The 27882-nt window shown below is 39.4% G+C and overlaps 4 protein-coding genes across 12 annotated transcripts in view; 2 read left to right on the top strand and 2 right to left on the bottom strand.

Annotated features, from left to right (window-relative positions):
* The window catches only part of LOC112567706, a 31290-nt gene that overhangs the window by 1779 nt on the left and 1629 nt on the right, over positions 1 to 27882 (bottom strand). For 4 of the 7 annotated variants that reach the window (XM_025244469.1, XM_025244470.1, XM_025244472.1 and 1 more), the window contains exons 2-6: positions 17510 to 17622; positions 16607 to 16718; positions 16060 to 16194; positions 15613 to 15813; positions 15113 to 15172 (exon numbers count right to left, since the gene is read on the bottom strand). In XM_025244469.1, the coding sequence (XP_025100254.1) occupies positions 15113 to 15172; positions 15613 to 15813; positions 16060 to 16194; positions 16607 to 16682 (472 nt within the window). In that variant the 5' untranslated portion in view covers positions 16683 to 16718; positions 17510 to 17622. Of the gene's footprint in view, positions 1 to 12616; positions 13714 to 13934; positions 14074 to 14519; positions 14631 to 15112; positions 15173 to 15612; positions 15814 to 16059; positions 16195 to 16606; positions 16719 to 17509; positions 17623 to 27882 lie in introns of those variants that run through there. The other 3 variants (XM_025244473.1, XM_025244475.1, XM_025244474.1) reach the window with 3 other exon arrangements.
* The window catches only part of LOC112567705 (cell wall integrity and stress response component 4-like), an 82937-nt gene that overhangs the window by 53451 nt on the left and 1604 nt on the right, over positions 1 to 27882 (bottom strand). Inside the window, exon 2 of one of the 2 annotated variants that reach the window (XM_025244467.1) lies at positions 2407 to 2519. The gene's annotated coding sequence lies outside the window, so the exon portion shown is untranslated. Of the gene's footprint in view, positions 1 to 2406; positions 2671 to 27882 lie in introns of those variants that run through there. The other variant, XM_025244468.1, reaches the window with a different exon arrangement.
* On the top strand, positions 3300 to 9326 carry LOC112567701. The gene is made up of 5 exons (XM_025244462.1): positions 3300 to 3472; positions 3863 to 4186; positions 5455 to 5640; positions 6203 to 6358; positions 6801 to 9326. Exons 1-5 carry the CDS (start codon positions 3394 to 3396, stop codon positions 7019 to 7021), a joined length of 966 nt encoding a protein of 321 aa, XP_025100247.1. The 5' UTR covers positions 3300 to 3393; the 3' UTR covers positions 7022 to 9326.
* On the top strand, positions 18550 to 25415 carry LOC112567707. 2 transcript variants are annotated; one of them, XR_003099860.1, is made up of 5 exons: positions 18631 to 18870; positions 19243 to 19575; positions 21903 to 22046; positions 22636 to 22791; positions 23237 to 25415. XR_003099860.1 is itself a non-coding variant. In XM_025244477.1 (2 exons), exons 1-2 carry the CDS (start codon positions 18792 to 18794, stop codon positions 19638 to 19640), a joined length of 477 nt encoding a protein of 158 aa, XP_025100262.1. In that variant the 5' UTR covers positions 18550 to 18791; the 3' UTR covers positions 19641 to 20459. The 2 variants fall into 2 exon arrangements, 1 of the variants encoding a protein (XP_025100262.1); XM_025244477.1 differs by lacking the exons at positions 21903 to 22046; positions 22636 to 22791; positions 23237 to 25415 and having other exon boundaries at positions 18550 to 18870; positions 19243 to 20459.

Genomic DNA, 27882 nt, shown 5'->3' with positions numbered 1-27882 from the left:
AGTGTCTAATGAGCGAACTAATTAAAAAACGTACAGGTAGAGTCGTGGAGTCAGCTTGTGTACGGAGTGGTTGACAGCGAATTCTTCTGAACTGTAAACAAAATCTCGCCTTAAAGAATACAGTTATATCCAGTTTCGCTTTTTTAATGACCATGTCCTAATTAGCCTAACAGCAATATGCAAATTTCTTGATCACTAATGAGATTTACTGTACTCTTCTGTAAGCATGTTGATGTATATAAGTTTGCAGTAAGCCAGAATGATTGATAATTAAGACTCATCGCCGTGCCAGGTGTCATAAAATGTAATGCCAAATACAGAAAGAACAATGATTTAAAAGATGGAACTACTATACTTGCATCCAATTTTATTTTTATTTGACTTTGTTAAATATGTTCTGATTGTCGGCCATAAGTAGCCCTGATTTACTTGTTAATTTTTTCGGATTTTCAAGCGTGTATGTCAAGTGAGGATGAACTAATAAATTAAAACCATATAAGGAGTGTTTGCCAGTTCTTTTTTTTAATTTACTTTGTTCCTCGGTAAGACTGCAAGTTCCAGGATTTCTTTCGCCAATCACCTGACAGGTGTACATCCCAACATGCTCGTGTAGCATTGAGTAACCGGACGTGGTGGTGATCACGTTAACATCACCGTCGTACTCGTACTCGTACCCAGGGGCCACGGAGCAGGAAACCTCCGGAGTCCACCCACACGATACCACTTCCACTGGTGGAAAAACGCCAAATAGAGCTTTATTCATAGATATCTATTAATATAATTACTATTCTGTGTACGACCGACAAAGCAGCCAGCTCTCCCCCCATGTCCCCGCCCCATCACTCCCGCCCCGTGGTATCTCAGTGACTAAGCCATCAGGTCAGCATCAGGGTCAGCCAGCGAGTGTAATTAGTGAGCTGGTAATTGCTAAATCGTTTGTTTAATTTATTATTATTATTGTCATACTTACTTGGGCTTTGTTCACCTTTGTAGAGATACACAGTGAAGTCCTTCTGGAGAACATTCACGTTGTGGTGGAAGTAGCAGGTGAGCATCATGTCAGAGGTCCCCAGACCACGGATCCCACACGTTGTTTTCTTCTCCGCCGCTTGATTAAATTACAAGCAAAGACATGTACACTGAGAACAAAGTTTGACAGCAAACACGTTAACTGAACTAAGTGTATGTATGTATGCGCAGTCATGCGCACTACTCAAGGTGTTTAAATCACTTCAGTCACGGGGCAGGTACAACACCAGAACTAAACGTGTGGCACGTGCTCCCCCCGACAGAACTTTCTACAAGGTGTGAAGACTTTTGTAGCAGGCTAGAGAATTTATCAACTCACTCATACTTCTTTCGAAGAAGCTTGGTATTAGTTATGACAAACAAAGACACTTGCCCTTAAGACATCATACAGAATGGAATTCGCTTTCTCGTGTCACGTGTGTCATAAAGGAGGAGTAAAATACATAAGTAAAATACACTAAACAGGTAAAGAGATTCATGTACAGACCTTGCGCCAAATTCTTGGATTCGGTAAATGTTGTCATTACAAACGCTGTCAGTAGAAAAATCTCCACGATTGTCATTCTGAAGCTGCTCACCTGGGCTCAACGACGGAGAACCTGGAACATTTGTACATACTTCATCCAGCAATGAACTGCTATCTTCTCTGCTAAAATAAGGTTAGTCTTAATCTTCTTATCAATTTGTGATTGGGTTTTCCCTTAGCTGCTTGAATCTGAGAAATACATTTTACATGCGATAACACATGGTGAGATTTAATAATGACAGTTAAAGCATACAAGCCCGTGACAGATGAATTACATACAATGCGGGACATACACATTCTCCAACCTTCCAGTACATTCCGATACAGCCCCTAGTTTAGCATCCATGCATTCCCGATATTGTTCATACATGAAGTCTGCATATTCTTACATTTAGTTTCATTTTTGAAGTATGTTGTATTCAATAATATATACTGCAATGACAGATCCTATCTGCAGTAACAAATTATAACAGTATACATTACTTATAACATGTTTATGTCAATACAGAGTCGAGTTAAAACACAGTATATTAAACTGCCACGGATGATTCAAAGTATACGTTCTCTGAGTGAAAAACAATATATCTTGCCTTTTTGAGACAATAAACACAAAACGGCTACTGGCTGTTCTAGAAGACCATCACAGTTCCACCCTGGTCATCTGTCTACGAATGTCGGTATATGTCATGTACCCTAGGGGTATGTCGCAGTAAATTTACTGTCGTGTAAAGCAGTCAGTCAATGCCATTCTAGGCAATTAGACACACGGTTAATGATCTCAATTGTCTATTCATAATATGTCTTTCGGGCAAGAGGCCATGAGGCTCGCAAAAGAGAACATCTGTACTCACCACCACTCTCTGTTGCCTCACTCCCAGCTACACATTTATCAAACTCGTGATCACTCGAATTATTTATCCTCCTCCCTGACAGTTACTCATGTTTCTTGTAAACTGGAAATCTCCTAAATGAATCAAAATAATGCTTAAGTATATAGCATGTTCACCGGGTCGGCACTTGTACTAACATTACTGAGAACTCTACCACAAGTGATTTCTCTTACTACACCGGATGTAACCCAAATTACTCTGGATGTGGGACATGACAATATAATTAATATACAATGTCAAGTACGAGTGAGAGATGGTGCTAGTCATAGACTGCAGATGAAACAGGATAAACTATTAGGTTATATATATATAGATACACACTATTATAAAATTGTTGGAAATTACAAATATGTTGTTTTAACCTTGCGAATGAGTTGATTCATACACTACAATTCATATACAATTCTTATAAATTTAATGCCTGATAAAACTGTGTTACACGGGTATGAGCCTGGTTCTTGCCAGGTAGACTAGAAAATAAAGCGACAAGTTTTATCTAAACAACATAACAGTGTTCGTGTTATTAGAGTTCACAAAACTTTGGCCCAAACTGCTCATGGTTTTCACAACAGCTAATAGGAAAAATACAAAGATCAGAATGATTGGTGAATATAACGATTCGGAATGACTGTTCTAGATCATGAAAGACACGTTATTAGTTTTCTTCTCTCAGCCATCCACACACACCTCTCACATCTTGATGGTGTGTATTATCTTGTAAGAAGATTAAGGTATTAAGCACACACTTCATGTACTTAAGTATATCGTCCAACGAACCCAGTTCTCTGCCAGCAAACATAGATATCTGTCTTCCCACACGCCAAGAGTTCTTTGAAGCAGAAATAAATATTCAATATAAAAGCTGACGAGGAAGTAGAGAGACTGTCAGGAGTCGGAGCTGATGGTGTCGACAGACTAGCAACCACACCAGCAACTACAAGCACAGACATGAAGACAGACCTGGTCATCATCTTGTCTCTGTCTTTTCTCATTTCTATGCAGGATATTATTAGTGGTAACCAGTCATGTAAGTAAGACATTGAAAAATGTATATTTGTAAATTATTAAGAGTTGCGTTTTTAACACTACAATACTCGGATAAAAAGTGAAAATTCAACTTTTGTGCGAAGAACATTTTTATCATGGTAAAGTATTAGACTAGTGCAATATTAGAATTTAAATATAGCTTTAATAAACTTTCACACCATGAACAGATTTGTCTAGGACCTCCTGCATGCACATATATGTTTCATGATATTTTATAAACGATCTGTTCTATCTAAAACAACATCCGATATCTTCTTCTTTTATTAAATGAAGCATCCCTACACAAGCGAACTAAGATGAAATATTTATTCACGTGTCCTAATGCTGCAATCATGTTTTTTAGAATAATTTTTTTTTTTTTTGTCTGCAGGTTCAAAGCTTGAATTTGTGCAAGTGCCTGAAAAAATCGTAGGTTTTGAAGGCAGTCCTGTCAACCTCACCTTTTACTTGGACAGCAGACAGTGTGCTAATCAGACTGGCTACACCATCATCATCGCCAGAGATGACAATACACACATCTGTACATTCCGTATGTTCAACAAATGCGAGGTTTCAATAACCTCAGTTGGGTGTTTCTGTCTCTCCCACTTCGGTCCGATGCTGTTCACGACCAATGTGGCCAACAAGACTTACATCTGGAAAGGGAGCTACACTAATCCGTTTGAGGAAAGAAGAGTCACCCTCAGAATTGACAGTGAGTTCCGATGTCTTACAATAATTTCTAGGAAGAAAGTCCACTTAAACATGCTGTCACATTACATTCAGGTGTTTTTATTGTTTGACTTTCGGCCTCAGAGAACATTCTTGTATGTGCAATGTGTGTGGAAGCTCTGTGTGTGTGTGTGCCTGTATGTGTGTCCGACTACAGGTGTGACTAGGGGTAGTAGTTGTAGTAGTAGTAGTCATGTTTTCAGTTTTCGTGTTCCGCAGAAACCCCCAAGAAGTGGACAATAAGCTAAAGAAAAATATTGACCTCCTAGGTTGTTCTACCTCCAGTCCAAAGTTGCAATCTCCGAGGTTTATGGCCTTGACCAAACGATTATCACAAGACTGAAGTTGCTGCGAAAATCTTTCTAAGCCACTTTGACTTTTAATTCTTCCGTGTTTTGAGTGCTATGACCATCTTCTAAGTCGTCGTTGACCATGCCAATTTCTAGAGGAAATCCATTATCACAAGACAAAATGCCTCTAAGTCACTTTAAATCCTTCCGCGTCAAGAGAGTTCTGGTCGTCTTTTAATCCATGTTGTCCTTGCTGTTTCCTAGAAAGTAAGATAAAGCTTTTGTCTTCTTCATACTACGAGAATTGAGAGAATTATATACAGGACAAAAATGGAATTAAAACCGAAACCAACTCACTTCCCCGGCTCCACGCACTTTGACCCCCACTTCTGCAGCTATTGGCATTGTCAGTAACTCTCCGCACTAGACTCCTCAGTAAATAATTTGTTTACATCAATCAATTGGTTTACAAGTTCCCTGCCTTTTATAATAATATATAATGTATAATTTAGCATGTAATGTAACATCTGATGAATGTCATCACTCACAAGTATAAAGGCTGTCTGAGTGAGCATGGCACTCACTCAAGGAAGGCGGAAGTGAGTGAGCGATTAGACTAAACTGAAGGGAGGAAGATGTTTCCCCATTCCTCTCGAGAGGTGTAAGATAGTAAAGGTCCTATCGACGACCGCAGGTTTGTACTGTGTGTGCTGCCTCACCTACCCGAGGTCGCAGGTGGGAGGGTACATGTCCTCTCCTCGTGACGAGGATCAAAGGATTGGACCGGGTAGCACCGCCAAACAACAGAACCCTACAGAGCATCCTGCCCTGTGTTCAATACATTATTTTGTAATCGAACTTCACGGTGCTGTGTGTAATTCACTTTGTATTCTTGTGTGGGTTGATGGGGAGGCGGTGATATTGTTTTACCTTTCTCGAAATAAACAAAATATGTTTTCAGGTGGCAGCGCTAAAGCGTCTCACGTGAAAGGCAATGACAATGACAATGACAGTGACAATGACAATGACAATGACACCGAGTCCAAGAACGACAACTCGATGGTCGTAGTCATCAGCACGTCGACTGCTGTGTGTCTGGTGGTCATCGCAGCTGTCATCATAACGGCCATCGCATGCCGCAGGAGAGGTGAAACTTATTCTTCTCGAGGTCAAAGAATGTATTTTGTCCTGGTGTCTGACTGTTTACAGAACTCAAGTTTATCACAAGCTTTATATCTGTATCTCATCCATTCATTTTTATTATGCTTGTGAAAGGTTTATATACAAAGACCATGTGAAATCTTCAAAACTTTTCACCATTTTTGTTCTTTTCAGATCAACATTAGGGTTCTTTTCGACATGCCAGCATGCTTATTAGTATGAGTGGTAACTTAATTCTGGATTAACGACAGAAAAATATATGACCATGTGTCTGTCCAATTTTAAGTGTAACCGGAAGAACATACTGAAGATGCTTAGAGAAATACCACAAGAGATACACTAATAGATATACAAAATCCCTAAAAAACATTATTATTGTGCACTGAAATGTGTGCCTTTCTTTCTTCTCTCACTCTGTTCTCTTCAGCCATTCTTCCAGCCTCGCTTTTATGCATTTTAAGAAAATCTTATCTTAAGTCTCTGTCCTTATTGGCTGAAGCAGATATATTTTTGCAATTCATTTAAACACATTCTCTTCTCTCCACTAGTCAGAAGAGGGTTTGATGAAACACGCCTCAGACACGGACACCACAAGGCTCGGATGGTCTCATACACCACAGACACCCCACTACCAACCAAAACCCTCGGCGACCCGGCAACAGACATTTATGATGAAATTGGAGCTGTACCAAAGCGATGTAGAGGTACACAGCAAGTGTGGTTCACAGTAGAAAGATAATCCATAATGATACATTAAGCTTATATTAAGTCACAATCATACATCAGGAACAGGCAAAGAATAAACCATAATATGGAGTTTTCTCACATAAAGTACTTACAATTAGTCTTTATGTTAGAAAAATCGAGTATTACGACAGCTACTATCAATGTATACCAAGCAACACATTTTAAAATAAATAAAAGATGATGGCCTGGTGTGACACAGACCTCTCAGTCCAACAATCAGGTGGTATGTAAACATCCAAGGAGACTGGAGATGACCAGACAGAACATAGTCAATGGTACACAGCAGATGATCTATGACACCAACTACCAATAAACTATAATGGTACTTGTTTAATATCAATATCATTACAATAGTTCAGCTAGTGAGTTCAGTGTATGTGGTTTATGATGTTGGTACAGTCAGCCTCAAGAATGGAGTGAGCCTGCCCCCCATCCCTGACTTCAACTTGTACGTTGAGACACCCTGCTCCAGCCTGGACACCGACCATGAGGAGACCCCAGTCGAGTACCTGATTCCGATGGTAGTGTCTGACACACGAACCCAGGAAACTGCTGAGTACCGACTGGTGACCTGTGCTCAGTCACTGACCACGTGTCGCCCGCTCAGTAGCTGCCTGTAGAGCAGCCGCTCTACCACCGCCATTTTTTTCTGGAAACAAAATCTAACATAATACTCTGCTCTTTTTTTTTTTTTTTTTTTTTTTTTTTTTTTTGTTTTACTTGTTCGTAGATATTTTTCTATTGTTTTTGGTGCCCAGTTCCGGCAGTAGACACTATGACCGGTCCCGAGTTCCGAGTCATGAGCTGTACTCAGTCACTGACCACGTGGCGCCCGCTCAGTAGCTCTCTGTAGAGCAGCTGCCATTTTTTCTGGAAACAAAATCTATCGTAATATTCTGCTTTTTTCGTTTTACTTGTTTGTAGATATTTTGTTATTGTTTTTTATGCCCAGTTCCGGCAGTAGACACTATGGCCGATCCCGAGTCATGAGCTGTACTCAGCCACTGACCACGTGGCGACCAAATAACAGCTTCATGTAGAGCGGCCGCTCTGCCGTCCTTTGTTTTTCTGGGAACAAAATCTAACACAATACTATGTTTGTTTGGGTTTTGTTGTTGTTGTTGTTGTTGTTGTTGTTGTTGTTGTTGTTGTTTATCTGGGTTTTTTTCTTTCAAGTATTTGTTTAAAAAAGTTTTTGTTCCTCTTAGTGTACACTACATGGCCAATTCTGGATCGGTAGTGAACACGACCGCCACGCCATCTGTCGGCCAAGCCCGCTGTGGTGAATATAAGAGATGAAGAACGCGAAATCGAACACTGGAACTGTTTTATCAAAAGTTCCTAATGGTGACGAAAGATATTTGTAAAGGATCGTGATCAGCTTTTGAAAGACCATTGTAGCGATGATACCTGAGAAATAGAAATACTTATTGTACAGGTGACGTATGCAAGTCTATTTATAGCTTCATTCAAGCACAGTTCAAGATGCTGTTTCTCTATATCTGTCTCCCCTTCCTCTTCTTATGTTCTTGAGATACAAGATGACAGACATCACCATGCCCAGAAGTGTCTGTACACTAATCCGCCTACTCAACACTGACGGAAGTCCTGACAACCTGAGATAAGCCATGTACAATCCTGACCTCTGGGTTGTTGATCCCTGGAAGTGTGTAGGTGGACTGCTGTTTGCCGAGACCAACTTAGCCTCTCGGGAAATTTTTCACTGTTATTCTTGGCGACCCTTAACAATGAATGTGACTAAACCGGAAGCTTTGTACAAAACTGCCTCTTTTTAGTAGTTAACTGGAAAACATCGTCTGTCTCGCACCGTCCACCACTTTCCCATGTTTAAATTACCTACTGGCACCAAAAAAGTTGATCATTGTCATTGTCGTTGTCGTTGTCATTGTCATTGTCATTGTCATCGCCAGCAGTCCAGTAATACAAGTTTGTGGTTGATCTCTCTCTGTTTGTGTCGCGGACCTTATTGTGACGAATTCGAGTCCTTCCTTGTCCTTTTTTGAAGGGATTAAAATACGTACATGACTACATGAACTGAGAGACAGAAGTGTGCGTGTGTGAGAGAGAGAGATAGAGAGAGGGGGTTAGACGCACACTTCATGTTAGAGTGACACCTGGTGATGTACGTATGTTTGTATCTCGAAACTTTTGAGAAATGGTATTCGACATTTGTGCACGGTTTTGTTTTGTTTTTAATCACCAATGATAACACATTTCTCTACATTTGCTTTAACTTAAAATTTTGTCGCAAAGTCATAGCATATTATTTTACTAATACACAGGATTTCCTTAACTCAGACTACACTGATGCAGATGATAGGAAGTGAGAGTAAACCATTTCCTTGGGGAAACATGGAGAACTCGAGTAAAGGCGTGTTGTTGTCATAGTTACAATGCGATGCAAAGACACTCCCCTCCCGAGAACACTGCCAGGATATCTTTGCCACCTAGGGGTAAAATACCACCAGAGGAGTCTAGGCACCACATTATAACATCGGAAACAAGACGTTTGTTCTCGAGTTCCTTATATTGCCCTATTGTATATACCTACACTCCGGCCCCAAGAGGCTTCGGGTGCTCTGCTACTTTGCTTTGTATTGTATTGTGAAGCTTTGCTGATCAAATGCAAATATATTACAAAAGTAGGGTTACTGTACATCAAAATAAATGGAAATGAATAATTTTGCATAACCCTATTAAATGGAAAAAGCCAAAGGAAGTGAAGATATTGAAATATCTTTAATTTAATTATGAATCATAATTGTTAGCAGGATCTGCACAATGCCTATAATCAATATCACACAGGAACTTTTTTGCCTGACATTGCATTTTTAGTCTAAAAATCCTAATGTACAAATAATTCTCTTAAAATGCCACAATTTTATTAAATTCTATTTACATTTATTTGAGCTTTTGTTGTTTGTCTGTACTGGTTTGGAGGTCTCTGCTGCTTTATTTTGTGTATACACACAAAGCTTTTTCTTCAAGTGCAGAATGATGAAAAAAGTGAGCTAGGTGATATCAAACTAGAGGAAAATGACTGATTCCAAGGTACAAATTGTCAAAAGAAAAGTAAAAACTAAATGAGATATATATGATTGAAATTTCCATGATATATTTGGCATGACCCATAAAGTAAATCATAAATTTAATATCATGACGAGAGAACTATTTCTGTCTCCAGCTAAAGCCTTTCTGATATTTAAAATAGATATTCCTTTAATTTTATACAAGATATTTAAATTTGTATTTTCTGGACAACTATCTACATGAAATTAGCATGAAATTGCTCACATTAGAAAAGCACAAAGCCACCAATCACTAAATTCCAGATTTACCATTTATCACTGAGAATGTAACAATAATAATAACAACTTGAATTTTATCAATCTAGCTAAACAATTTATAACTACAAATTTCAAACAATATATTATAGTATGGAAAGATATTGACTAAAATAATGAGAATAGAATGAAAAACAAGACAATACCCATGACAAGACAAGACAAGTTTATTATTAATCCACAGCGGAAATACATTTGTCAACATCCCTATCATTGTCCTATCATCCCATCACTTATGCCACTCCGACGAGCAGATTCTGGTTTCGGTAAAGCAGAAGTTCTTTCCACAAGTGGAACACTGAATGTTTTACTTTATACTTTTTCAATTCTTTCAGACCTTCTTACAGTTGAGGGGTTTGTCGGTTCAAGTTGGCTAAATAGGGCGAGAGGTTGGTGGTGGATGTGCCTGGGATGTTGCTGGTGTGTTTGCTGGAACCTCATCATTGTCATCAGTCCCACCTAGCTGTTCAGTCAGTCAACCAGATACGCTCAGTCAACCATTGGAAAAAATAACAGATTTCCTTATCTTTTCCATCTCCATCTGACTCCTTTAGCAAGCACTTTTGCATCTCTAAGCTCAGCAGGAACTGACTTCTTAATTTGTAAAACTGTTCCACAGCAGACTGAATCATGAGTCAGTATAAGTCCTTTAATCAACTAAACACCTGTATAAAGGTTATCGAGATAGACCTTGTACCCATCATGGCTCAGACTTTGCAAAATCTCGTGATAACATCATAGGCTAATCCATACATAGAAACTTTTCCTTCCTTGCCAGTGTAAACCTTATTGTCATTGTACACTCATTCTTGGAATCTGCAAAGACCCACACCTTCATTCCTTCACTTGTTGGTGCATCTTTTATATACTGCCTAAAATCACTGCTCTTTTTTTTTTATTACCATTCTTTCATCAAAAGAAGCATTCTGACTGGTACACACCTCATGAATTTATGCCTAAAATATTCATGTAGAAATCTAACTGAACAATTAGGTGTTGTTTCCAGTTTCTTAATAACATACTTAATAAAGTCTCTACTGTGATAAACTCTATCCCTTGTCATAAACTTTCTGACCTACAGTCTAGAAAAAGGAGGAGCTGGTGTTTGCTTGGTGTATGTTTGGTGTTTGAACTACTGCCATGTACATAAGAAGTCAAAATAAGAAATACAAGTTTTCAGGTTAAATTTCTTTGGTCATGCAACATATAGTGAAGGTTTTTCAACACTTTGGGCTGGAGCATTATCATCAGAATACTGGAATAGATGAGTTAATAAATCCACTGTTACAAAAAGCTTGAAATCTAGTGGGGTTAGATAGTTCCTCAAGTCTTCTTATGTGCGCATCTCAAGGAGCTGCACACCTGACACTGGCTGGAATAAACAAAGGAATACCGGGGCCTTCATCAGGACAATCTCTCTCAACTGTTGTATTCTGATGCTTTACTTTGCTGATGGTATTTATGTCCGTTATGGAAATGTTACAGTCACTGTAGTTGAAGCAGACAGCTTTACTGTTATGGTAATGTACATAAATGCAGAAGCTGCTTATGTGTAAAAACTGATAAAAATATAAATTGTACAAATATAACTTTCACAAGCCACAAAGAAAGTGTATAGAAATGTTTATATGAGATGAAGAGTGGAAAATTAGGTTGTCAACAACAAATACATACTGTACACTTTCCCTGCATCATTCAACATCCATCAAAGCCACTTGAAAGTAACAGGAAATTAAATGCGTCTGCTGTAAGAGATATCAACAGGGCTCACACTTAAATGAAAGCTACTGAGATATTTAAAATGAAGTAAAGAAAGAAGCTATGATGAATTTGTTGTCACAAACTATGGGATGGCCAACAATATAATTTTGTCTCTGCGAAAAGAATGACTATTTGTGACATTGGCACAGTAGCCACTAGTTCTACCTACAATATGATGCTGCTCCTTCTTCTCCTACTTCACCATGGTTGTCATCATCAAAAGTTGAGGGCAACTGAAGTCTGACTAGTGTCCATCTTGCTCCCCTACAGGGTTCTGTTGAGGTGGGAGGTCAGAGTTCGATCCGATCAACCGCGGGGCCAGTTTACGTTTGATACAAAACGCAGAACCATGGCAACCAACTCTTTTAATGACCTTTCGTATTTTATTAAGCTAATTAACTAATTAATGTATTGGAAGAACAGATAAAGAATTTCTCTAATGTCTACGTGAGAAGTAAGTGTAATCATTTAGTAACCTGATCTATATCCAGGTTCAATGTCTGTCTGCGTCTACTGCCCAATGTTGTAAGGATTTTGAAATAACTTACACCATTGTACTGCTGTCTTGCTATTCCTGGACTGATTATTAAAATTTAAATTAAAGCGTGATGACAAAACAAAATAGCATGCTCAACATTAACATTCAAAACAAGAGATGGGAAAATTTTGACAAACACTGTTTACTACTGATGCAGTTTTTTAATGTTCTCATCTTGGAAATCACACCTGAAATGAAAATTTGGCAATACAGGGGAAGACTTATTATAATAAACAGAAAACGTCAATAGACATAAATATATACAAATAAGTTACAGCAGGTGGTAATATACAAATGCAAGAAACATTAAAATATGATGTGCTAAATGTCACTTTATTGTCTCAAGAGAGAAACTCATGAAAGCATTTTTCTTTTTTAAAAAAAATGTGAAAAATAAAAAAATATAAAAACTTTTATTAAATTATTTTAAAAACATGAAAAATAATATATATAATTATTTTTAAAATTATATAAAATTGTATTTAAAAATTATATTAAAAATATATATAATTATATTAAAAAAATTATATAAAAATTATATAAAATTGTGTAAAAAAATTGTGTAAAACATAAAAAATTATATAAGAATTAACTAAGTGTTGGTCTTTCTTTTGCTTTATTGAAGCTCTCGCCAAAATAAATCAAAATACAATCACTGTCCATAATCACCGCCCCTTTGCAAACTTATGCACACACAACATTTCTCTCCCCATCACACACACACAAACACACATACACATATTTACACACACAGAGCATGGTCAAACCCTAATAAGCAAATAGTAAGGCAAATCTCTTCATTGCCCAGCCATTCTACAGTTTGAGTATTTCTACATCTAGGTGATAGTTTCTTAGTTTCTCTTTTCATCCTCCTTTCATCTTTTTCTCATTTATGATGCTTTTAGTGACTGGAAGACCCTGAAATGGCTTTTAGAATATATATTTGACAATTTACTTGGAATGATAATATTTTTGCAGAAAAGGTCATCATAAGCGATTTCAGCAACAGTTTCAACTATCAGAAAAATCTTTAAAAGATATTCCACTCGATACTCTAAAAGCAGACTATCAAACAGCGAAGACTGACTAAACTCAGACCGAATACCCTGAGGAGGAAAATGAAGTATTACAACATGTTAGGAGGAGAGTAAGCACTCTAGAGGAAAATTAATTGTATGTTTTAAACTTTGTGTAAGTTCTTCACACTTTTGTCACCATTGTTGTACCGTGCATTGAGAGCATCAGTCTTTACACACATATACATGAGGAGTAGGTACAGCAAAACACCATGAGCCTGTCCACTGTGTTCATGTAAGCTGCAATAACACACTAGATGACTAGAAAATCCTTCATGACATTTTGAACGATGAAGATGTCGGCAGAGGAAGAAGTGGCAAACATCAAGGACTTGACACTTTCATGTTCCTGACCTGCCTCAGCCCTTAGTAACGGTCCCACAACCAGTTGCCAGATGCTGCCTCCCAGTCCCCCAGTGACAGTCACCTCAAGGGGCTGAAGTGGTCATCTTGGTGCATGTGAAGATGTCTCATTCTGTTGTTATTACAAATCGCAAGCATCTACATGTCCTGTTGTCAGTGAAGAGTGACTGACGAGTTCTCTTCCTCCTCTTCGTCGAGCTTCTATATACCTACACAAATACAGCATTGATGTAGTATTAGGTCACAGAAAATCAAGAAAAAAATTGAAAATAAACAGCTAGGACTACATAGACAGCGTAGAAAAAGAAAAGAAGAAAAATAATTGTAAAAGGGATGAATTCGGTCTTCCCATACACACACACAGATTCTTTATAAATGAATAAATATTACTAAGCATGTAAAAGCTTATTTTCTAGCCTTCCAAAATTACCTCCTCCAACAAAGTACGATGACTAGTATAATTACGAAGACAATTAATGAACCAGATGGAACCACATAAATTAGAATGTTGCCCTGGAGACTTGTCTGCTGAAGCTCTTCAGCCAACCTTCCTCCGGGTACATCTGCACCAGATAATAGGAAATACATTGCTCCACTTGTATCCCAACACCAATAATGTTTGCAGTAATAGGTTATTTTTGTCTGTAATATTTCTCAATTCGATAGTCCCACTTGTTTTGATATTTAAATCCTTAAATTTTGTTTCAGTGGCAAAAGAGTTTCGTCAGTAATAACAGTTCTTCAGAAATCTTTATCTTGTCTTCTTCTAATTTCACTTACACTTAAATAGAGAATTTAATGTTTCCGCATTGTATTCAAAACATTCGTTAGTATTCACAAAAAGAGTTTATTCTTGTCTTGCCCAAAAGTGATAAAGAAATTAAGAGATGATTTATTATGTTGTTAGTATACTCATCGTGCGGAGTCCCGCAATTATTTTAAAATAAATGAGCAGAAAATGTAAGACTAATTAGCTCCATTTGGCACATCCTGCTCATAAATATAACAAGCTTACCTTTACCAACAGAAAGCTGACTGGATGCTGAGTTCTGCTCATCTGTCCTTGGTGACTGTCGATCATCAGGAAGTAGAGATGTTGTTGTTGTTGTTGTTGTTGTGGTTTGTGCTGTTGACAGACATCACGATGACATTCTCTCGCTAAACACTGGCATTGCTTTGCTAAATATATGTCTACACTCGACTTCATCTTCTTGTCTATGGAGGTGCCTAGGTGTATGTTATAGAGCGTTTGGTTGTGTGTGTGTCTAGGAATGTCTTATAGGATGTGTGTGTACGTGCGCGCGCGTTACAGTTTGTGTGTGTCGGGATGGCGGGTGGAAGATGTGTATGTAAGTGTGAAATAAAAATGAATAAAAGTTGTGTGTGTGTGTCAGAGCTCTAGGCAAAGAGGTTTATCCGAGGAATGGCTATTTTTACATTACTTTTACAGAAGAAGAACAAAGACCTAATAAATTTATTAAATAATTAACATAAGGAAAATAAACATTAAAGACCGTTCATCAACAGATCGTATACGTTGGTTATAACTTACTATCAGGCACAATGTTCTATCTTAGTGTCTAATGAGTGAACTAATTAAAAACGCACCAGGTAGAGTCGTGGAGGTCAGCTTTGTGTGCGGGGTGGTTGACAGCGAATTCTTCTGAACTGTAAACAAAATCTCGCCTTAAAGAATACAGTTATATCCAGTTTCGCTTTTTTAATGACCATGTCCTAATTAGCCTAACAGCAATATGCAAGTTTCTTGATCACTAATGAGATTTACTGTACTCTTCTGTAAGCATGTCGATGTATATGTTTGCAATATGCCAGAATGATTGATAATTAACACTCATCGCCGTTCCAGGTGTCATAAAATGTAATGCCAAATACAAAAAGAACAATGATTTAAAAGAGGGAACTTCTACACTTGTATCCAATTTTATTTTTATTTGACTTGGTTAAATATGTTCTGATTGTCGGCCATAAGTAGTCCTTATTTACTTGTTAATTTTTTCGGATTTTTAAGCGTGTATGTCAAGTGAGGATGAGCTAATAAATTAAAACCATAATAAGGAGGTGTTGCCAGTTTCTTTTTCTAAGCTTACTTTGTTCTTCGGTAAGACTGCAAGTTCCAGGATTTCTTTCGCCAATCACCTGACAGGTGTACATCCCAACATGCTCGGTGGCTGCTTTAAGTATCCGGACGTTGGTGTGATCACGGTTAACATCACCGTCGTACTCGTACTCGTACCCAGGGGCCACGGAGCAGGAAACCTCCGGAGTCCACTGGCACGATACCACTTCCACTGGTGGAAAAACGCCAAACAGAGCTTTATTCATAGATATCTATTAATATAATTACTATTCTGTGTACGACCGACAAAGCAGCCAGCTCTCCCCCCATGTCCCCGCCCCCATCACCTCCCCGCCCCTTGCTATTTCAGTGACTAAGCCATCAGGTCAACACCAGGTGTCAGCCAGCGAGTGTAATTAGTGAGCTGGTAATTGCTAAATCGTTTGTTTAATTTATTATTACATTTTGTCATACTTACTTGGGCTTCCCTCTCCCTTGTAGAGATACACAGTGAAGTCCTTCTGGAGAGCATTCACGTTGTGGTGGAAGTAGCAGGTCAGCATCATGTCAGAGGTCCCCAGACCACGGATCCCACACGTTGTTTTCTTCTCCGCTGGTTAATTAAATTATAAACAAAGAACATGTACAGGCTGAGAACAAAGTTTGACAGCAAACCACGTTTCTGAAGCTAAGTGTATGTATGTATGCGCAGTCATGCGCACGACTCGAGGTGTTTAAATCACTTCCGTCACGGGGCAGGTACAACACCAGAACAAAACGTGTGGCACGTGCTCACCGAACTTTCTACAAGGTGTGAAGACTTTTGTAGCAGGCTAGAGAATTTATCAACTCACTCATACTTCTTTCGAAGATCCTTGGTATTAGTTATGACAAACAAAGACACTTGCCCTTAAGACATCATACAGAATGGAATTCGCTTATTCATGTCAAGTGTGTCATAAAGGAGGAGTAAAATACATAACAAGTAAAATACAACAAACAGGTCAAGAGATTCATGTACAGACCTTGTGCCAAAGTCTTGGATTCGGTAAATGTTGTCATTACAAACGCTGTCAGTAGAAAAACCTCCACGGTTGTCATTCTGAAGCTGCTCACCTGGACTCAACGACGGACAACCTGGAACATTTGTACATACTTCATCCAGCAATGAACTGCTATCTTCTCTGCTAAAATAAGGTTAGTCTTAATCTTCTTATCAATTTGTGATTGGGTTTTCCCTTAGCTGCTTGAATCTGAGAAGTACATTTTACATGCGATAACACTTGGTGAGATTTAATAATGACAGTTAAAGTATACAAGCCCATGACAGATGAACTCCATACAATGCGGGACATACACATCTCGTACACCTTCCAGTACATTCCGATACAGCCCCTAGTTTAGCATCCATGCATTTCCGATATTGTTCATACATGAAGTTCTGCACATTCTTACATTTAGTATCAATTTTTGAAGTATGTATACATACATTGTATTCAATAATATATACTGCAATGACAGATTCCTATCTGCAGTAACAAATTATAACTTTATACATACTTTACAACATGCTATGTCAATAGAGAGTCGAGTTGAAACACAGTATATTAAACTGCCTCGGATTATTCAAAGTATACGTTCTCTGAGTGAAAAACAATGTATCTTGCCTGTTTGAGACAATAAACACAACCTGCTACTGGCTGTTCTTAGAAGACCATCAGCAGTTCCACCCCTGTTCATCTGTCTACGATGTCGGTATATGTCATGTACCCTAGGGGTATGCTGGCAGTAATTTACTGTCGTGTACAGCAGTCAGTCATGCACATTCTAGGCAATTAGCACACGTTTTAATGATCTCAATGGCTTTCATAAATATGTCTTTCGGGCAAGAGGCCATGAGACTCGCAAAAGAGAACATCTGTACTCACCACCACTCTCTGTGGCCTCACTCCCAGCTACACATTTATCAAACTCGTGATCACTCGAATTATTTATCCTCCTCCCTGACAGATACTCATTTTTCTTGTAAACTGGAAAACTCCTAAATGAATCAAAATAATGCTAAAGTATAAATCATGTGTACTAGGTCGGTACTTGTACTAACATTACTGAGAACTCTACCACAAGTGATTTCTCTTACTACACCGGATGTAACCCAAATTACTCTGGATGTGGGACATGACAATATAGTTAATATACAATGTCAAGTACGAGTGAGAGATGTGCTAGTCATAGACTGCAGATGAAACAGGATAAATTATTAGGTTATATATATATACACACTATTATAAAATTGTTGGAAATTACAAATATGCTGTTTTTAACCTTGCGAATGAGTTGATTCATACACTACAATTCATATACAATTCTTATAAATTTAATGCCTGATAAAACTGTGTTACACGGGTATGAACCTGGTTCTTGCCAGGTAGACTAGAAAATAAAGCGACAAGTTTTATCTAAACAACATAACAGTGTTCGTGTTATTAGAGTTCACAAAACTTTTGGCCCAAACTGCTCATGGTTTTCACAACAGCTAATAGGAAAATACAAAGATCAAAATGATTGGTGAATATAACGATTCGGAGGACTGTTAGCTAGATCATTAAAGACACGCTATTAGTTGTCTTCTCTCAGCCATCCACATACACCTCTCATCTTCATTGGTGTGTATTATCTTGTAAGAAGATTAAGGTATTAAGCACACACTTCCTGGCCTGACGAGAGGGGGGGACAGGGGGGTCTGGTGTACCCGGGCCCGCGGCTGTCAAGGGGGCCCGGCCTTGGTCAGTGGATTTTTTTTTCTTCTTCTTCTTCTTTTCTTTTTCTTTTAAAGAAAGGTCTAAGGACAGAACACCCAAGCATTAGTTGAGTTTGAGTGTAGATATTGAGATTCGAATTGTAAACATACATTATATACTGGGAAAATAATTTACGATTACAAGTACAAGGGGCCCGGAGAGGTCGTCTGTCCCGGGGCCAGAGCTGGCTCTCGGCGGCCCTGCACACTTCATGTACTTAAGTATATCGTCCAACGAACCCAGTTCTCTGCCAGCAAACATAGATGTCTCTCCTCTCGCACGCCAAGAGTTCTTGGGGCAGAAATAAATATTCACTATAAAAGCTGACGAGGAAGTAGAAAGGCTGTCAGGAGTCAGAGCTGATGGTGTTGACAGACTATAAACCACACCAGCAACTACAAGCACAGACATGAAGACAGACCTGGTCATCATCTTGTCTCTGTCTTTTCTTATTTCTATGCAGGATATTATTAGTGGTAACCAGTCATGTAAGTAAGACATTGAAAAATGTATATTTATAAATTATTCAGATTTGCGTGTTTAACACTACATTACTCGGATAAAAAGTGAAATTTTGTGCGAAGAACATTTTTATCATAGTAAAGTATTAGACTAGTGCAATACTAGAATTTAAATAAACTTTCACACCATGAACAGATTTGTCTAGGACTTCCTGCATGCACATATATGTTTCATGATATTTTATAAACGATCTGTTTTATCTAAAACAACACCCGATATCTTCTTCTTTTATTAAAATGAACATCCCTGCACAAGCGAACTAAGATGAAATATTTTTTCACGTGTCCTAATGCTGCAATCATGTTTTTTAGAATAATCTTTTGCTTTTTTGTCTGCAGGTCCAAAGCTTGAATTTGTGCAAGTGCCGGAAAAAATCGTAGGTTTTGAAGGCAGTCCTGTCAACCTCACCTTTTACTTGGACAGCAGACAGTGTCCTAATCAGACTAGCTACACCATCATCATCTCCAGGGATGACAATGGTCGACATCCAAACATCTGTACATTCCGTATGTTCAACAAATGCGAGGTTTCAAGAACCTCAGTTGGGTGTTTCTGTCTCTCCCACTTCGGTCCGATGCTGCTCACGACCAATCTGACCAACAAGACTTACATCTGGAAATGGGGCGACACTCCTCCATTTGAGGAGAGAATAGTCACCTTTAGAACTGACAGTGAGTTCCGATGTCTTACAATAATTTCTAGGAAGAAAGTCCACTTAAATATGCTGTCACATTAAATTCAGGTGTTTTTATTGTTTGACTTTTGGCTTCAGAGAACATTCTTGTGTGTGCAATGTGTGTGGAAGCTCTGTGTGTGTACCTGTATGTGTGTCCGACTACGGGTGTTACTAGGGGTAGAAGTAGTAGTCATGTTTTCAGTTTTCGTGCTCCACAGAAAAAAACCCAAGACATGGGCAATAAACTAAAGACAAATATTGGCCTCCGAGGTTTCTTTACCTCCAGTCCAAAGTTGCAATCTCCGAGGTTTATGGCCTTGAACAAACGATTATCACAAGACTGAAGTTCTGCGAAAATCTTTCTAAGCCACTTTGACTTTTAATTCTTCCGTGTTTTTGAGTCTTGTGACCATCTCCTAAGTCGTTGTTGACCATGCCAATTTCTAGAGGAAATTCATTATCACAAGACTAAATGCCTCTAAGCCACTTTAAATCCTTCTGCGTCGTGAGAGTTCTGGTCGTCTTTTAATCCATGTTGTCCTTGCTGTTTCCCAGAAAGTAAGATAAAAGCTTTTGTCTTCATACTAAGAGAATTGAGAGAATTAGATACAGGAAAAAAATGGAATTAAAACCGAAACCAACTCACTTCCCCGGCTCCACGAACTTTGATCCCCACGTCTGCCGGTATTGGCATTGTCAGTAACTCTCCTCATTAGATCCGTCAGTAAATAATATGTTTACTTCAATCAATTGGTTTACAAGTTCCCTGCCTTTTCCGTGTGCGACGTTTCGCCGCCGGAGGTTTCGCCGCCGGGACGTTTCGCCGCTGGACGTTTCGCCGCCGGGACGTTTCGCTGCCGGACGTTTCGCCGCCGGACGTTTTGCCGACCGGACGTTTCGCCGCCGGAGGTTTCACGCCGGACGTTTTGCTGACCGGACGTTTCGCCGCCGGAGGTTTCACCGCCGGACGTTTTGCCGACCGGACGTTTCGCTGCCGGACGTTTCACCGCCGGACGTTTTGCCGACCGGACGTTTCGCCGCCGGAGGTTTCACCGCCGGACGTTTTGCCGACCGGACGTTTCGCTGCCGGACGTTTCACCGCCGGACGTTTTGCCGACCGGACGTTTCGCCGCCGGAGGTTTCGCCGCCGGGACGTTTCGCCGCTGGACGTTTCGCTGCCGGACGTTTCGCCGCCGGACGTTTCGCCGCCGGACGTTTTGCCGACCGGACGTTTAGCCAACAGACTTTTCGACGCATTATGTCAAAGAGAGAGACAGACAGACAGAGACAGACAGACTTTTTTCCGCATGCATCAGCATCAGCACTTTTTTTCCATGCATCAGCATCAGCACTTTTTTTCATGCATCAGCATCAGCACTTTTTTTCATGCACCAGCTCTTTTTTCGCGTGCATCAGCACTTCCGCCAAAACCTAACAAGCGCTGGACTACCGGCCCTCTACACATGAATGAATGAAGCACTATCTCGAGGGAACGTGAGACAGATGACAAACAGAAATATTGTCCAGGTGGAAGGTGAACGTGAGAACTGGAAGAGACACACATTGATACAATGGCGAGAGAAACGTGTGAGCTAACGGTTCACATGAGGAGGGATAGTGAGAGAGAGTTCACTGATACATTGATACAATGGCGAGAGAAACGTGTGAGCTAAGGGGAGTCACACACTTGACCTCGGCTAAAGGTCTCGCATGAAATGCCAAAATGTTCGTCGACAAAACGTCTGTCGGCTGAGGGCCCCGCGCCGAAACCTCCGTCGACGAAACATACGTTGGCTAAACGTCCGGTCGGCAAAACGTCCGGCGTCGAAACGTCCGTCGTCAAAAAGTCCGTGTACCACCTTTTCTAATAACATATAATGTATAATTTAGCCATGAATGAATGTCATCATTCACGAGTATAAAATGCTATCTGAGTGAGCACGGTACTCGCTCAAGGAAGGCGGAAGTGAGTGAGCGATTGACTGAACTTAAGGGAGGAAGTTGTTTTCCCATTCCCCTCGAGAGGTGTAAGTTAGTAAAGGTCCTATCGACGACCCCAGGTATTGTACTGTGTGTGTTGCCTCACGTACCCAAGGTTGCAGGTGGGAGGGTACATGTCCTCTCCTCGTAACGAGGATCAAAGGATTGGACAGGCTAGCCCCACATGCCAGATTACAAACAACAGAACCCAATAAAGCATCACGACTTGTATTCAATACATTATTTTAAGATCGAACTTCATGGTATTGTGTGTAATTGACTTTGTATTCTTGTGTGGGTTGATGGGGAGGCGGTGATATTGTTAACAAAGGATGTTTTCAGGTGGCGGCGCTAAAGCGTATCAAGTGAAAGGCACCGAGTCCAAGAACGACAACTCGATGGTCCTAGTCATCAGCACGTAGACTGCTGTGTGTCTGGTGGTCATCGCAGCTGTCATCATAACGGCCATCGCATGCCGCAGGAGAGGTGAAACTTATTCTTCTCGAGGTCAAAGAGTGTATCTTGTCCCGGTGTCTGTTTACAGAACTCAAGTTTATAACAAGCTTTATGATATCTGTATCTCATCCATTCATTTTTATTATGCTTGTGAAAGTTTTTATATCCAAAGACCATGTGAAATCTTCAAAACTTGATCAAACATTTCCCCATGTTTGTTCTTTTCAGATCGACATTAAGGCTCTTTTCTACACGCCATCATGCTCATTAGTATGTGTGGTAACTTAATTCTGGATTAACGACAGAAAAATATATGACCATGTGTCTGTCTGTCCGTCTGTTTCTCTAACGGCAATTTTAACCCTAACCGGAAGAACATACTGAAGGTGCTTAGAGAAATACCACAAGATATACACTAATAGATATACCCCTAAAAAACATTATTATTGTGTACTGAAATTTGTGCCTTTCTTTCTTCCTTCACTCTGTTCTCTTCATCCATTCCTCAAGCTTCGCTTTTATGCAATTTAAGAAAATCTCATCTTAAGTCTCTGTCCTTATTTGCTGAAGCAGATGTATTTTTGCAATTCATTAAAACACATTTTCTTCTCTCCACTAGTCAGAAGAGGGTTTGATGAAACACGCCTCAGACACGGACACCACAAGGCTCGGATGGTCTCATACACCACAGACACCCCACTACCAACCAAAACCCTCGGCGACCCGGCAACAGACATTTATGATGAAATTGGAGCTGTACCAAAGCGATGTAGAGGTACACAGCAAGGGTGGTTCACAGTAGAAAGATAATCCATAATGATACATTAAGCTTATATTAAATCACAATCATACATCAGGAGCAGGCAAATAATAAGCCATCATATGGAGTTTTATCACATGAAGTACTTACAATTAATCTTTATGTTAGAAAAATCGAGTATTACGACAGCTACTATCAATGTATACCAAGCAACACATTTTAAAATAAATAAAAGATGATGGCCTGGTGTGACACAGACCTCTCAGTCCAACAATCAGGTGGTATGTAAACATCCAAGGAGACTGAAGATGACCAGACAGAACACAGTCAATGTTACACAGCAGATGATCTGTGACACCAACTACCAATAAACTATAATGGTACTTGTTTAATATCAATATTATTACAATAGTTCAGCTAGTGAGTTCAGAGTAGTATGTGGTTTATGATGTTGGTACAGTCAGCCTCAAGAATGGAGTGAGCCTGCCCCCCATCCCTGACTTCAACTTGTACGTTGAGACACCCTGCTCCACTCTGGGCACCGACCATGAGGAGACCCCAGTCGAGTACCTGATTCCGCTGGTAGTGTCTGACACACGAACCCAGGAAACTGCTGAGTACCGACTCGTGACCTGTGCTCAGTCACTGACCACGTGTCGCCCGCTCAGCAGCTGCCTGTAGAGCAGCCGCTCTACTACCGCCATTTTTTTCTGGAAACAAAATCTAACATAATACTCTGCTCTTTTTTTTTTTGCTTGTTTTTTGTTTGTTTGTTTGTTTGTTTTTTTTTTTGTTTATTTTGTTTTACTTGTTTGTAGATATTTTTCTATTGCTTTTGGTGCCCAGTTCCGGCAGTAGACACTATGACCGGTCCCGAGTTCCGAGTCATGAGCTGTACTCAGTCACTGACCACGTGGCGCCCGCTCAGTAGCTCTCTGTAGAGCAGCCGCCATTTTTTCTGGAAACAAAATCTATCGTAATATTCTGCTTTTTTTCGTTTTACTTGTTTGTAGATATTTTGTTATTGTTGTTGGCACCCAGTTCCGGCAGTAGACACTATGGCCGATCCCGAGTCATGAGCTGTACTCAGCCACTGACCAACTGGCGACCAAATAACAGCTTCATGTAGAGCCGCCTCTCTGCCATCCTTTGTTTTTCTGGGAACAAAATCGAACACAATACTATGTTTGTTTTTTGTTGTTTATCATTTTTTTCTTTCAAGTATTTGTTTTAAAAAAAAGTTTTTGTTCCTATTAATGTGCACTGCATTTCCAATACTGGATCGGTAGAGAATACGACCGCTACGCCATCTGTCGGCCAAGCCCGCTGTGGTGAATGAAAAAGATGAGGAACGCGAAATCGAACACTGGAACTGTTTTATCAATAGTTCCTAAGGGTGACGAAAGATATTTGTAAAGGATCGTGATCAGCTTTTGAAAGACCATTGTAGCGATGCTGCCTGATAAATAGAAATACTTATTGTACAGGTGACGTATGCAAGTCTATTTATAGCTTCATTCAAGCACAGTTCAAGATACTATTTCTCTAAATCTGTCTCCCCTTCGTCTTCTTATGTTCTTGAGATACAACTATGACAGACATCACCATGCACAGAAGTGTCTGTACACAAATACGCCTACTTAACACTGACGAAAGTCCTGACAACCTAAGATAAGCCATGTACAATGCTGACCTTGTGCTGTTGAACCAGGAAGTGTTTAGGTGGATTGCTGTCTTCCGAGACCAACTTAGCCTCTAGCGACGTTTTCCGCTGTTAGTCTCGGCGAGCCTTAGCAATGAATGTGACTAAACCGGAAGCTTTGTACAAACCTGACTTGTTTTAGTAGTTAACTGGAAAAAAAATCGTCTGCCTCGCATCATCCAGCACTTTCCCATGCTTAAACTGCCTACTGGGACCAATTAAGTTGATCATTGTCATTGTCGTTGTCATTGTCGTCATTATCGTCATTGTCATTGTCATTGCCAGCAGTCAAGTAATGCAAGTTCGTGGTTGATCTCTTTCTATGTGTCGCGGACCTCATTGTGACGAATTCGGAGTCCTTGTCCATTTTTGAAGGAAAAATACATGTCTGGCCGTAAGTGAGAGATAGAAGTGTGCGTGTGTCTGTGAGAGAGACGCACACGCCATGGTAGCATGACACGTGATGTACGTAGGTTTGTATCTCAAAACTTTTCACAAATGGTATTCGACATTTGTGCACGGGTTTTTTTTTTTAATCTCCAATGATAACATATTTCTCTGCATTTGCTTTCACTTACAATTTTGTCGCAAAGCCATAGCAAATTATTTTATTAATACACAAATTTTCCTTAACTCAGACTACACTGATGCAGATGATAGGAAGCGAGAGTAAACCATTTCCTTGGGAAACATGGAGAACTCGAGTAAAGGCGTGTTGTTGTCATAGTTACAATGCGATGCAAAGACCCCATCCCCCTCTCGAGAACACTGCCAGGATATCTTTGCCACCTAGGGGTAAAATGCAACCATGGGGGTCTAGGTACCACATTATAACATCGTAAACAAGACGTTTGTCCTCGAGTTCCTTATATTGCCCTATTGTATATACCTACACTATGGCCCAAGAAGCTTTGGGTGCCCTGCTACTTTGCTTTGTATTGTACAGTGATACCTCGGTTCTCGAACGCCTTGGTTTTCGACCAAATCGGTATTCGACCAGGAAATTCGAGAAAATTTTGTCTTGGAATCCGAACAAATATTTGGAACTCGAACATCCGAACGTCCGAGATGAGCCGAGTTGAGCAGAATGGCGTTCATTCAGCCAGAGATCTGTAGGGACCTACAGATCTCTGATTCAGCCCAGCGCGCCTTGCTTGCGTCATCAGTGTGAGTGCAGAGAGAGAGAGTGACGTTTTTGTGGAGAGAGTCATGAAATGTGTGCAAATTGGGCAGAAATCGCAAATTTTGTTGAACAACATCACCCTGATAAAGTGGTAGCAAATAGAGCAGTTAACATTTTTAATGACAATGTTATGTCCACTTTCCGCAAAATTTTGCAAAGGAGAAAAAAACAGCAAACAATTGACAAATTCTTCCGTAAAGAAATCAGACAAGCAACTGCAGAGCAAGATTCTGATTCTCCTCAGCAAAAGATACAGAGAACAGAAACACCCGAAGAGCAGTTACCCTCTGTTTTTATTGAAGAGGACTCCCCTTCAATACAATAACCATCCCCCTTCCCTCCTCCCTCCACATTCATTCCCTCCTGCCATAAAGTTTATTACAGGTACAGTAAATGAAACACAATTTACTGTACTGTACTGTACATTTTATTTATTTATTTTTAATAAATACACTTTTATTTCTTATTTCTTGTTGAGACTCATGTTTTTCTACATATTATATACAAATTAGGCCAGTAAATAGGCATTTTCTGGGGCTTGGAACGAATTAATCCAGTTTCCATTATTTCCTATGGGTTTCATTGCTTCGGTTCTCGAACAATTTGGTTCTCGACCGTCCTCCCGGAACGAATTATGTTCGAGAACCGAGGTATCACTGTATTTCAAAGCTTCGCTGATCAAATGCAAATATATTACAAAAGTAGGCTTATTGTATGCCAAAATAAATGGAAATGAATAATTTTGCATAACCTTATTAAAAGATAAAAACCAAAGGAAGTGCAGATATTGAAATATCTTTCCTTTAATTATGAATCATAATTGTTAGCAGGATCTGCACAATGCCTATAATCAATATCACACAGAACTTTTTTGCCTGACAATGCATTTTTATTCTAAAAATCCTAATGTACAAATAATTCTCTTAAAATGCCACAATTTTATTAAATTCTATTTACATTTATTTGAGCTTTTGTTGTTTGTCTGTACTGGTTTGGAGGTCTCTGCTGCTTTATTTTGTGTTATCACACAAGAGCTTTTTTTTCAAGTGCAGAATGATGAAAAAAATGAGCTAGGTGATATCAAACTAGAGGAAAATGACTGATTCCAAGGTACAAATTGTCAAAAGAAAAGTAAAAACTAAATGAGATATATGATTGAAATTTCCATGATATATTTGGCATGACCCATAAAGTAAATCATAAATTGAATATCATGACGAAAGAACTATTTCTGTCTCCAGCCTTTCTGATATTTAAAATAGATATTCATTTAATTTTATACAAGATATTTAAATTTGGATTTTCTGGACAACTACATGAAATTAGCATGAAATTGCTCACATTAGCAAAGCACAAAGCCACCAATCACTAAATTCCAGATTTACCATTTATCACTGAGAATGTAACAATAATAATTACAACTTGAATTTTATCATTCTAGCTAAACAATTTATAACTACAAATTTCAAACAATATATTATAGTATGGAAAGATATTGACTAAAATAATGAGAATAAAATGAAAAACAAGACAATACCCATGATCCTATCATCCCATCACTTATGCCACTCCGACGAGCAGATTCTGCTTTTGGTAAAGCAGGAGTTCTTTCCACAAGTGGAACACTGCCACATTTTACTTTCTACTTTTTCAATGTTTTCAGATCTTCTTACGGTTGAGGGGTTTGTCGGTTCAAGTTGGCTGATTAGGGTGAGAGGTTGGTGGTGGATGTGCCTGGGATGTTGCTGGTGTGTTTGCTGGAACCTCATCATTGTCATCAGTCCCACCTAGCTGTTCAGTCAGTCAACCAGATACGCTCAGTCAACCATTGGAAAAAATAACAGATTTCCTTATCTTTTCCATCTCCATCTGACTCCTTTAGCAAGCACTTTTGCATCTCTAAGCTCAGCAGGAACTGACTTCTTAATTTGTAAAACTGTTCCACAGCAGACTGAATCATGAGTCAGTATAAGTCCTTTATCAACTAAACACCTGTATAAAGGTTATCGAGATAGACCTTGTACCCATCATGGCTCAGACTTTTGCAAAATCTCGTGATAACATCATAGGCTAATCCATACATAGAAACTTTTCCTTCCTTGCCAGTGTAAACCTTAATGTCATATGTACACCCATTCTTGGAATCTGCAAAGACCCACACCTTCATTCCTTCACCTTGTTGGTGCATCTTTTATATACTGCCTAAAATCACTGCTCTTTT

The sequence above is a fragment of the Pomacea canaliculata genome, linkage group LG7 (assembly GCF_003073045.1).
Source record: "Pomacea canaliculata isolate SZHN2017 linkage group LG7, ASM307304v1, whole genome shotgun sequence".
Taxonomy (NCBI): Eukaryota; Metazoa; Mollusca; class Gastropoda; order Architaenioglossa; family Ampullariidae; genus Pomacea; species Pomacea canaliculata.
Note: the sequence above shows the minus strand (reverse complement) of the source record. Positions and strands in the feature narration are given on the sequence as shown.

Coding starts and splice junctions, on each gene's coding strand:
- LOC112567701 (XM_025244462.1), top strand. CDS start 3,394: ATGAAGACAGACCTGGTCATCATCTTGTCTCTGTCTTTTCTCATTTCT. Junction 5,641..6,202: donor CATCGCATGCCGCAGGAGAG/GTGAAACTTATT, acceptor TCTCTCCACTAG/TCAGAAGAGGGTTTGATGAA. Junction 6,359..6,800: donor TGTACCAAAGCGATGTAGAG/GTACACAGCAAG, acceptor ATGTTGGTACAG/TCAGCCTCAAGAATGGAGTG.
- LOC112567707 (XM_025244477.1), top strand. CDS start 18,792: ATGAAGACAGACCTGGTCATCATCTTGTCTCTGTCTTTTCTTATTTCT. Junction 18,871..19,242: donor TATTAGTGGTAACCAGTCAT/GTAAGTAAGACA, acceptor TTTTGTCTGCAG/GTCCAAAGCTTGAATTTGTG.